This window comes from Oryctolagus cuniculus, chromosome 17, assembly GCF_964237555.1.
Source record: "Oryctolagus cuniculus chromosome 17, mOryCun1.1, whole genome shotgun sequence".
In the NCBI taxonomy this organism is placed as follows: domain Eukaryota; kingdom Metazoa; phylum Chordata; class Mammalia; order Lagomorpha; family Leporidae; genus Oryctolagus; species Oryctolagus cuniculus.
The window spans coordinates 2,288,422-2,298,926 of record NC_091448.1 but is presented as its reverse complement, the minus strand read 5'-3'; the positions used below and the strand labels follow the sequence as shown (position 1 = coordinate 2,298,926).

General features: G+C 68.9%; 1 protein-coding gene across 1 annotated transcript; it reads right to left on the bottom strand.

The window, feature by feature from the left end:
- Positions 1-3,572: 3,572 nt before the first annotated feature.
- Positions 3,573-6,005, bottom strand: CBX8 (chromobox 8). Its single transcript, XM_051828345.2, has 5 exons — positions 5,831-6,005; positions 5,447-5,490; positions 5,211-5,276; positions 5,021-5,087; positions 3,573-4,684 (listed from the first exon to the last, which is right to left on the bottom strand). Exons 1-5 carry the CDS (start codon positions 5,897-5,899, stop codon positions 3,821-3,823), a joined length of 1,110 nt encoding a protein of 369 aa, XP_051684305.2. The 5' UTR covers positions 5,900-6,005; the 3' UTR covers positions 3,573-3,820.
- Positions 6,006-10,505: the final 4,500 nt, after the last annotated feature.

Genomic DNA, 10,505 nt, shown 5'->3' with positions numbered 1-10,505 from the left:
CGTCGCCTCAAGGGGGCGCGCGCGTCCCACGAAGTTGGGGCCGCGGGCGCTTCGGACGTGCGCGGTTGGGGGGAATCGCAGGCGGGGAGTGGGCGCGACGGCACGGAGCCTCGCCTGGGCCGTGAGCTGCCCCATCTCGGACTCGGGCTGTGAGCCTGGAGGACTTCTCGGGACGACGGGAAGCCCAGTACCGACTCGGGCGGGCCCGCGGGCCCCTGGCCTCCCGCGCACGGCAGAGGACCTCGGCCAGGATCCGTGCGCAGCAGGCGTCGGAGGCGCAGAAGATGGCCCCGGCCGACGGCCCGGGAAGAGCCCCAGGCCGCTGCTCGTGCTGCGCCAGGCTCCGGGGCGCCCGCGCCTGACACGGAGAGGTGCGGGGCAGCTCCGGTCGCAGCCACGGTTGGTGATGGCGGCAAACCAGGAAAAGCGGCGGGGCCGGCGCCCTCTCGTCTCCCCTTACGCACGACCCCGCTCCGCTGCCCTAAACTGAGGAGAGGACGCGGGAGGGCAGGAGCCCCGTCCGGGCAGCAGGACCGCGTCTGCGGGGCCGGCCGCGACCCTGTGGAGCCACCCCAGTCACCGGACAGTCCCGGGCAGAGCTGACCCCACCCAGGACGCCGTGCGGACCCCTGGGGGCTTGCGTCCCGCCCCCGGCCCGCGGCGCAGGCAGCTTCCGTCCGAAGGGCACTGGACGACCCGCGGCCCCCCCCCACCAGGGCCAGAGCTGGGGGTAGAAGTTGGGGAGCTCGCCAAGGTGGGGCCGCCCCCTCCCCGACTCCCCGGCCAAGGTGAGAGGCCGCAAGGGCGCCTTGTGCCGGTGCGCCTAGCCCGCGGTTCCGGCGAGGGGGGCTGCGGAGGTGGACCTCCCGGGAGGTGGCTCTCCTGCGCCGGCCTCACGGGCGCCCTGCACCACCCTCGGCCGCTCCTGGCCCAGCCCCGCGTGGACGGCGCGGCGGCTGCGGGCTCGCTAATCACATCAGCGCGCTCTGCGCCGGCTCCGAGCCGGCTGTTGCCTAGCAATGCCCGCGAATTCAATTCCTCAATCAATAGGCGCGAGGCTGGGCGGGTCCCGCGACAGCGCTGCTGGGGTGCAGGCCCTTCCGGAAGCCCAGCAGCCAGGTCCCCCGAGCCTCCGAGGCCGTCGATGTCCGTTCTGGGGGTGGGGCACGCGGGGGTGAGGGGAGCCCCGCCACTGGAAAGGGGAACCCCGAAGGGTGCCCGACGTCGGCTTGGGAAAGTGCGGTCTTGGGTGAAGAAAGACATTGCCAACCCCGCGCCCACCCTGGGGAGGCAGAGGAGTGGGACCCCGCCCCCTCCCAAGCCCGCCTGTGTCCCTCCTGGGTGGCGTCCGGCCCCAGCTGACCTAGGGCCTCTGCGGGGAATCGCTCCGGGTCTGAGGCGACCACGGGGGCGACGGTGAGGGATGGGATGGGCAAGAAGGCAGGAGGGAGGGGCCCCTGTCTTGCCCTCCGCCGGGGGGAGGCGGAGGGTGAAAGGAACGAAGCCAGGCCGCGTGTGTATTTACAAAGTATATATTTGAACACATAAAAAGTCGCATTGATACAGACATTCACCACCGAAGACAGGTACCGAAGCTTCCCCGAGCCGCGGCGGGCGGCGGCTGGAGATTTGCACACATCTTAAGAATTCAAGAAACCCAACTCGCGCGCGTCCGCAGACCCCCCCAGCCGCTCGGCCCCTGCCCTCCCACCCCCTAGGTCAGCGCCGCGAGAGCGAGCTAAGGATACACACGCACTGGACGCACAGACGGCGGGACGAGGGCACAGGCCAGGGCCACCATCGGCCGCGAAGGGCGCGACGTGGAGCGAGGGGAGGGGCGGCCAGGGACGCCTCGGGTCCCCGAGTCCCCGTCCACTCCCTGCCGTGACGTTTCGTGGGAAAACAGCGTCGACAGGGAAATACACACTCGGTCAAGGGCTCTTTGTACAAACAGAGGCTAAAACACCAGGCTTACAAACGTGAGCAGACCAAAGTCCCCACGCGGGGGCTTCTCGGGGCGGGCGCCGCTGAGCTCAACCCAAACCCAAGTACTGGCGCGCCTTTCTCCCTTTTGCTCTCCTGAAAGCCTGTAGGAGAGAGAGGTCGGGCAGCCCGAGGTGGAGGGCGCAGACCGCAGAGGCTGGGGTTCCCGCCTGTCCCCCAGCACCGCAAAGCACCCACCTCCAGGCCACGCCCTCTGGCCGGGGGTGGGGGTGGGGGGTGGGTCGGGGTCTGCGCGTAGTCCGCGCCCCTCCCCCGAGAACCCTTGGGAATGAACCCTGGACCGGCCCCGTAAGGGCGCACAGGCAGCCACTAGACCACTGCTCCGAGGTGCGGGGGCGGGTGCGGGTGCAATTTGTGCTTTTGAGCCAAAAGAGAGGCGCGCGGCGGGCCGAGGCCGCCAGGGCGGGGGCGGCGCGGGACCCGCCGCCTCCGTCCCCGCCCCCCAGCCAGCGCTCCCCACCCCCCGCCCCGCTTTGGCGGAGTTTGAAAGTCGAGTTCAAATAGAGAACACTCCGCGAATCGAAAAGGCCTATAAATTATAGCTTTTGCTTTTAAGAAGGAGGGCGGGGGTAGGGGGGAAGGGACCAGCCAAAGTTCTGATGCGCGTTCTTGGAAGCAAGGCGCGCCTCGCCCTCCTTCCACTCGGCCCGCCTGGGCGCGGGGCGCGAAGCCTAGAGCCCCGGCCCCGCGCGCACCCCCAGCCTGGCCGCGCCAGGGCCCGGGAGCGCAGCCCCCGCCTCCAGCCGCGAGTCCCCAGGGTGGGCCGGTGGGGCCGTGCGTCCGTCCGGAGCGGGCTGCCAGCCCTCCCCGAGGGCGCGGGGGTGGGGTGGGGTGGGGGGAGCGCTCCTCCAACTCTTTCTGCGAGGCGGGGGCCGCCGTCTCCTGGCGAGACTGGAGGACTCGAGAGGGAAGCGTCCACCCGAGCGCTTTTCTTGGAAAACAACTGCGTCGAGGTCTGGGCACCGCCGCGCAATCCTCCCAATTTATCCTGGCATTTCGGGAATGTAAACACATTCGCTGCATTTCGTTTCTTTCTGCGGAGCAAGGAGAGGAACGGAGGGAACGGGCAGAGTTCATCCACCCGACGTCCACCCGGCCTGCGAGCGTCCCGCACACACACGCGCGCCTCCCGTAAAGTGCGTTTCCCGGCGTGGTCCCGGGAGGACACCTCCTGCGCCTTCTTAACTCCAACGTCACACACGAAGAAGTTATGCTAGTTAATACTCCCCCCCCCCACCAGACTTCTTAATATTTAAAAAAGAAAAAAGGAAAATCAGACTGATCCCACCCCCCTTTTTTCTGATTGGGGAGCCAACCTTTTGTTGGCCTGGCTGGCCAATGGGAAGAGAGCAAAGACCCGGGGCCCTGCCTCGGTGCCCAGAGCCTGGCAGTGGGCTTGGGGAGAGGGTGGAGGGCAGAGGTACGCAGGCCGAGACCCCGAGACGCCCTCGGCTCCGAGGGTGCCCCTGGGGGGGGCTGGGGACCCCTCCTGCCCCCAACTCGACTTGCCTACCCCCGCTAAACCACACAGTCTCTTTCTCCCTCTCTCCTTGCTTAAATAAAACAACTTCAAGAGTTGAAATATATATATTTAGATATTTTTCTTAAATAACATATTTACATCTAATAGAAAATATAACTCTAGAGATCACGTTTCCAGCCAAAACTGATGAGGGAGGAAGGAGGAAGGGAAGGGGCATGACGCTGGGCACAGGACCGGCCAGAGGGACGGGGCCCACCGGAAATCAAAAGCTCTCTGCCAAGGGTGCGCTCGCCCCCGCCTGCTCTCCCGTCCTGGGGTCTCCCACCCAGGTATTCATCTTTTCTCCTTAAAAAAGCCTTGGTCCGTGTTACTTTCCTTGATGGTGACGGTCAGAAAGTTTGAGGTCACGTCGGTGACAACCACCTTCTCCAGGTTGGTCAGGGAGGGGCTCCACGACTCCTCCTCTGGGTCCCCCAGGATTCTGGCCACTGGGATCCTGGCGATGAGGGAGGGCCTTCCTCCCTGTGCCCCCACGTCCCGGTACAGGCCCCCTCCTGAGCCAGGGGTGCCAGAGCCGTGTCGCACCCTGGGGCCGCTGGAGTCCAGGGCGCTCTGGCCTTTGGCCTCCAGGAAGGCGGCCCTGTGCTTTATGACCCTGGCCGGGAAGGTGTCCACAGCCAGCTTGCCGGTGGCCTCGGCCGGGCTGGGGCCGGTCACTCCGCACTGCACCAGGTCCGAGTCTTGCCTCCGGGCCAGCTGGATCACGCTATGGCCGGCGGGGAACTTCCCCGGCCCAGAAGGGGCATCGTCCAGCTTCCTGCCCTTGAGGTACTCCGCGAGGCCGTCGCTGGCCTCCCCTAGGGGCCTCTGTGAGGGGTCCAGCAGCTCCTTCCGGGGCTTGGGGCCTCGCTTCTTGGAGCTGTCCCCGGGGGAGCTGGGCTTGTCGTCCACACGGCTGGTGCCCCGCTCTCGCTCTCGTTCTCGCTCTCGCTCCCGCTCCCGAGGGGGCTCCGCTCGGCAGGTGCTGCTGGTGCTGCCGCTGCTCCCTGGTGGACACAGACCCATGTTCCGAAGTCCCTCGCGCGCCCGGGAGGTGGAGGCCAGGTCCTGGGGCGAGCGGCCGGGGTAGGGGATCCGGATGCCCCTGGCGGAGTCACTTCGGAACTCGTAGGTCTTGGCCTTGGCCTTGGCCTGGGCCTGCGGAGGAGAGGGTGGTGTCAGGAGCCGAGCTGGGTGCCTCCCTCAGGGCCCCTCCTCCACCCTGACCTCCCTGAGGATCTGTCCATGGCTGGGCAGGCGATGGGGCTTCTGTGTGGCGTCTGGGGAGAGGGGAAGCAGCCGCCTGCAGCCCAGGCCTCCCTCCTGGACGCTGGGGCTGTTTTGTCTAAAGGGATTCCAGCATGGCTGAGCTGCACCCCGGCCAGCCCTCACTGCCCCCACAGACGGGACGGCACCTCCTGGGGGACCCTCTCTCCCGTCACAGAGAGGCCCCGTCCAGGAGCCGCCAGACATCACCACACCGCTGTGCCCTACCTTGAGAAGGAAGGTTTTGGGTTTGGGTCCTCGCTTTTTGGGGCCGTAGAGCTCCATCTCTCGTTCCCTGGAGAAAGGAGGTGGGGAGAAGGGGAGCGCGAGTCAGGGGCAGGTGGGGCTCCAGTCCGGGCTGGACAGGGGCCCCGGGGTGAGGGGGTGAGCGTGGTGGGGGGCTTCCAAGGGGCGGTACCTCTCCTCGAAGGCTGCAAGCAGGCGGGCATCCAGGATGTTCTCTTCGGGTTCCCACGTGCTGTACCTACAGGGGAGCAGGAAGGCGCGGAGGGCGTGAGTCCCGGGAGCAGAGGGCGCGCGTGTAACTTTTCTCGTGGCATTGCATCGCATTTCCACGTCAAGAGGGGAACGCGGCAGAGAGACACCTCCCGGGGCCCCCCGTGCGCGGCCCAGGACCGCACGCCGCCTACTCACTTCTGCGACCAGCCCTTCCATTTCACGAGGTACTCCATGCGCCCCTGCAGGAGCAAAGGGGGGGCGTTGTGGGCGGGTGCGTGTGTGTGTGTGTGTGTGTGCGCGCACAAGAGACCCTTGCGCAAATGCATGCACCCGATGCATGCTCCCGCCGCACCGCCGCTGCACAAAGTGCACGCACCGGCCACCCTCCCCGCCCCGCCCCCCACCCACGCAATCTGCGCATCGCTGCAAGTCCAGGGCGAGCGCCCGGGCTCCGAGCCGCCGCCGCCGCCGCCGCCACGGCCGCCGCCGCGGCCGGGGCCGGGGGGAAGGGAGGCTGGGCTGCAGCCCAGGCCCGGAGGGAGGCCCGGCCGGCCGGGGCCCGAGGCCCGGGGCACCTACTTTGCGGATGCGCCGCTTCAGGAGGGCCTCGGCCGCGAACACCCGCTCCCCCACCGCCGAGAGCTCCATGTTGACTCGCCGCTTCCCCCCTCGGCCGCTTCCAGGAGCAGAAAAGCAGCAGCCAGCGCACGACAGACCATAATACTCTCCCGCTGACGTCAGCTCTCCTCCCCCTCCCGCCGCGCTCGCTCCCCCCGCCCGCGCCCCCGCGCTCGGCTCCCTCCGCCCTGCTGCCCGGCGCTTCCTCCCGCCCCACGTGTTGCTAACGACGTTGCTAAAGCCGAGCGGCCGAGGCCTGCTCCCCCGCGCGCTGATTGGCCGCGCGCCGGGCCACGCCCCTCTCCCTGTCGCCCCCGCGTTGCTACGTGACCCGCGTTCCAATCGCCAGGGGGCGGAGTCCGAGGCCACTCCGGAGACCCGGCGCGCGGAGGTGGGGGCCGCCGCCGGAAGTGACGCCGCGGGGAGGCCGGGCCTGGCCGCTGTCAGTCTGCCGGGCTGGCAAGGGGGGCCGCTTGGCCTCTGTCCTCGCCCCAGCCCCCTCCCCCGCCACCAAATCATCCCTCGGGTGCTCGGGGTCCCCCCCACAGCTCTCGCTGGGACCCCCCGCGGCGGTGTCAGCCAGGCCCCGCCCCCTCGGCAGACCCTGGCCCGCCCCGCCCCCACCGCCCGGGACTCGCTCCCTCCCCTCCCCCGCCGCCGCCGCCGCCGCCGCCGCCCGCGCCGCACAATGCACAATGCACAGGTGCGGGGGAGCCGCGGCCGCGCGGAACCCCGACGCCCCGCGACGCGCGCCCCGGCCCCCTCCCCTCGGAGCCGCACGCCGACCCTCGGTCTCCATGGCAACAGCCGCCCCCGCGCCGTCGCCCGCCCGGTCCCGCTAACAAATCAATGTGCCTGTGTCTCGGTCCCTGAGCGCGGCCCTGCCCTCGGCCGCCCTCCGTGTCCTGTGCGCCGGGCCGGCTGCAGCGCTCTGCCCCGGCTCCCGAGGGTGCCAGGCCGTCCCCGCCCGCGGGCTTTGTCGCGCGCCCTCCGACTGCGCCCCCGACGCCCGCACCTGCCCCCTGCCCTCGCTAGGCCCCCAGCCTGGGCGTGTGACGGGCGTGGAAGACCACAGGGTCGGGGTGAGCACCTGGGGGCGCGTCCAGTTTGCTCCGGACCCCGCGCCCGGCCCGCGCACTTCCTGTGCACGGCTTTTCCAGACGCGCCCGCTGGACACCCGGCGAGCACGGGCAGCGCAGGAAGCTCAGGGGGCGGGGTTGTCGCGGGGTCCTGTTGCGGGCTTGGCCGGAGGGTCCCGAGCGCGGAGAGGGCGGGCTCAGGGAAGAGGGGGCGAGGGCCGGGCCGCGGACCCCGCGCGGCGCGCTCGCCCGCGCCCTCTGCGCCCTGGGCTCTGCTGGCCCGCGGTGCTCACGGAGGCCCGGCCACCCCCCCACACCCCGCCCTTCGCGCTAACCGTCCAGGCTCCCGGTCCCCGGGCCCGCTCCTGGGGAGTCCAGGATTTGGTTACAGCCCCGAAGAGCCACTCCAGTTTACCTTGGCCAGGGACGGGGTGGGCGAAGGGGAGGGGACGAGAGAGGGAGAGAGAGAAGCCGCGCGCCAAGGAGTCTGACTCGAAGGGGCAGGAAGCCCAGAGCGGAAAACCGGCCTCCTGTCCAAAGCGAGGGGCGCCGCGGGCGGCGGGCGCGGCGCGGGGCCCTCCTGCGCCCCGGGAAGCACGGGGCCCCCTCTCCCGCGGGCCGTCCCGTCCTGACGCACCGCGCGCCGGCGACGCCCGCGTCGCCCCGAGATCCGACGGCCGGCCGCGTCTTTCACGTTACAAGGTCCCTCCCGGTAACAAATCGTTGCGTCGACCGGTGCCAGCGGGACAGCTGTTTCTGTTTAAGCTTAAATACTTTCCAACAGTTTGGGCAGTAAAAATAAAGTCGGCCTCAGCCGCCTATCCGTGTCTGGTTTCCCCGGCCGAAGAGCAGCCCACCCTCCGCCCTGGGCCCGGGTCGCTCTGCACGCCCCGCCTGCCCCCTCCCGGATCCGCCAGCCCGCCGCGGGGCGTTCTTCGCGCGGGCTCCGGGGTGGCCGCCTGGGAGGCGGGAGCCAGGGAGTCCGCCCGGAGTGGTCAGGGTCCCAGCTGCCTCGCCCCCCTCCCCACCCCATTCCAGCTCTCCTGCGCCTGCGGAGAACGCTGGCTCCCTTCGGAAGGGGGTCCTGGAGCCGGGGCCCCTGTCTGCGGCGGTGCCTTGACCCACCCTGAGCTTAGGTGGCCGCCTGCAGTGTCCCAGCTCCCTCCCGAGAGCCTTCTCCCGCCGAGTTCTCTCTTCTCTCTCCCTTCCTTCCTCTTCCTCCCTCCCCTTCCTTCCTCTTCCTCCCTCCCCTCCCTTCCTCTCCCATTTTTCCTTCTTTGCCAAAACACCTCGGAAGCGCCGAGGGAGCAAAGGACACCCATGGCTGCGCCAGGCGCGCCCACTCCGCTAAGCAGGGCTTGTGAGCCTCGTCTCCACTTCCCGCGCCCTCTCCCCGCGGGTCTCCAAGCTGACCGCTCCTTGCTCTGTACAGACCGCTGTGTTGGCCTCTGTCTGCCGGCGTCCAGGGTTTTGCGGGCGGCCACAGCGAAGGTGGAACCTCCATTCATAGGAGGATCGGGAAAGAAACCCGATACCCCGAGGGCAGCGGGGAGTCCGGACTCTGCGGGCAGCGGAGGAGCTCCGTGCCGTCGAGGAAGACCGCCCCTCCCCGCGCCCTGGGGGGTCGCCTCTGCACCTCCAGAGTGCGCGGCCCAAGCAGAGGTGCCGGTTTGAAAATTGGGCTGGTAGTCAGTTCACAGAGAGCGGAGGCAGGGGTCTCCCCGGATGTGCGAGGGGAGGGAGAGCCGGCCCGTGGGGAGGCTGTCCTGGCCTCCCAGTCAGCTGGTGGCACTGGCCTTGGGAATGAACAGATCAAGGGTCCCGCCTGCGCCTTCCTTTTTGGACCCCCCCTTCCCCGACGGCTCGGGTCCGCTGTCCCCTTCTCCCCTCCACAACGCCGCTTTCCTCCTGAAAAGTTGGGGAACCGCCCGTCGCCCCAGAGTCCACGCGACAAAGTGTCCGAAGCCGAGCGCCCGTGGCGCTGCCTCCCTCCGCGCGCTGCGGGGCCCGCGGCAGCGACCGCCAGGTTGGCGTGCGCCGCCTCTGCAGTGAATAAGGTAACCGCTTCCCGGGACTTCAGCCCCATATGGCTGCAATTTGAGTGCTTTGGAGACGGTGCGTGTGTCGGGGCGGGGGGGAGTGAAAGTGGAAATCAAATACTCTTAGATCGCATTTTTATGAAGGAAATTGTGGGCGATTCTCTTACCGCTCCCCCAACCGCCCCCATAAGCTGCCCCCGTTTCTTTGTTTACGGAAATGTGGGCACCCGCCCGCCCCGAGACACCTGCTTTTCCGAACTCGGGTCTTCTGCCGCGTCCCGCGCTGTCCGAGGGCCCGGGCGCCCGGCCGCGCCTGCCCCTCCCCACAAAGGGTCTCCAGCCCGCTCCCGGGGGCCTGCGGGAGCCCTCCCCCTTGTCCACAAGAAGGTACCAGCCTGGATTCCGAGCCTGGCTTTGTGCCCCTTGCCCTCACCTCCTGGAGTCCCAAGGCCGCCGGGAGTCTACGACCCCTCTGACGCCTCCCCGCGTCTGCTGCCCACGAGTTCGGAGCGGAGAGGCCCGAGGGGCGGGGCTGCCGGGGTGCGTTGCTCGGCCCCCGGGTCGCGGGAGCCGGCCAGGCCGGCACAAGCCCCGGCGCGTCCTCCCAGCCCGAGGCTGAGGCCGGCCTCGGCTCGTTCTCTGGGATCGGTTCAACTCCGCGGCTTGGCGGGCGTCGGACCTGCCCGGTCTTGGCCGCGGACGCGGGCGGATTTGGAGCCCAACCACTTGCCTCGGGCGGGCGGCTCCGAGGCGTGGCCGTGTGCGGCCGCCGGGTCTGCGAGGCTCCTGCCCGGGGCGCGAGTGACCGCCTACTGCCGCAGCGCCCTCCGCCACACGCCGCCCTGCGAAGTTGTCGCAAGGCCCGGTCAGGGCGTGCCTGTCCCCCGCCCGCCCGCGTCTCTGGCCGGGGCTCCAGCTCTGTTCCCTGAGCTCCCTCTGCGTCCTGCAAAGAGGCTCAGGTCCCCGTGGTAGAGAAGGGTTAAGAGGGTGCAGCGCCGCACCCCTGCCTTCTGCGGTTACCTTCTCCGCGGGAGGAAGACATCCCTGCAGCCTAGGGAAAGTGTCTCCTCATCTCACATTTTCCCACTTAAAAGTTTTCAGAGCGACCCTGTGAGATAAGTTCTGCTGCCCCCATTTCGTAGACCCCGACCGCGCGAGGCCCAGCGACTTGCCTGGGGACCGCCCTGCAGGGCCGCCGTCCCTAAGTCACCAGGTCAGGTCTCTGACTGGGCGGCGGCCAGGGCTTTGCACCTCGGGACATTTCGGTTCCCCCAGCCCTTGAGGGAGTTCAAGGTCAGACAGGGCTCGCGGACTCTGCTGGAAATGGCCACGTCTGCGAGTCCTGCAGTGACTTCTCAAAGCTCTGAGTAGAGGGGGAAAAACATAAGGAGACGGACAGGGGCGGGCGCCCAGTGAGCGGGACTGGGGGTTGATGGAAATCTCTGTCCTTGCCTTGTGGTTCCAGCACAGTGGCTAAAATTCGAAGGCTCAGGACAGCCTGCCTGGGTTCAAGTGCAC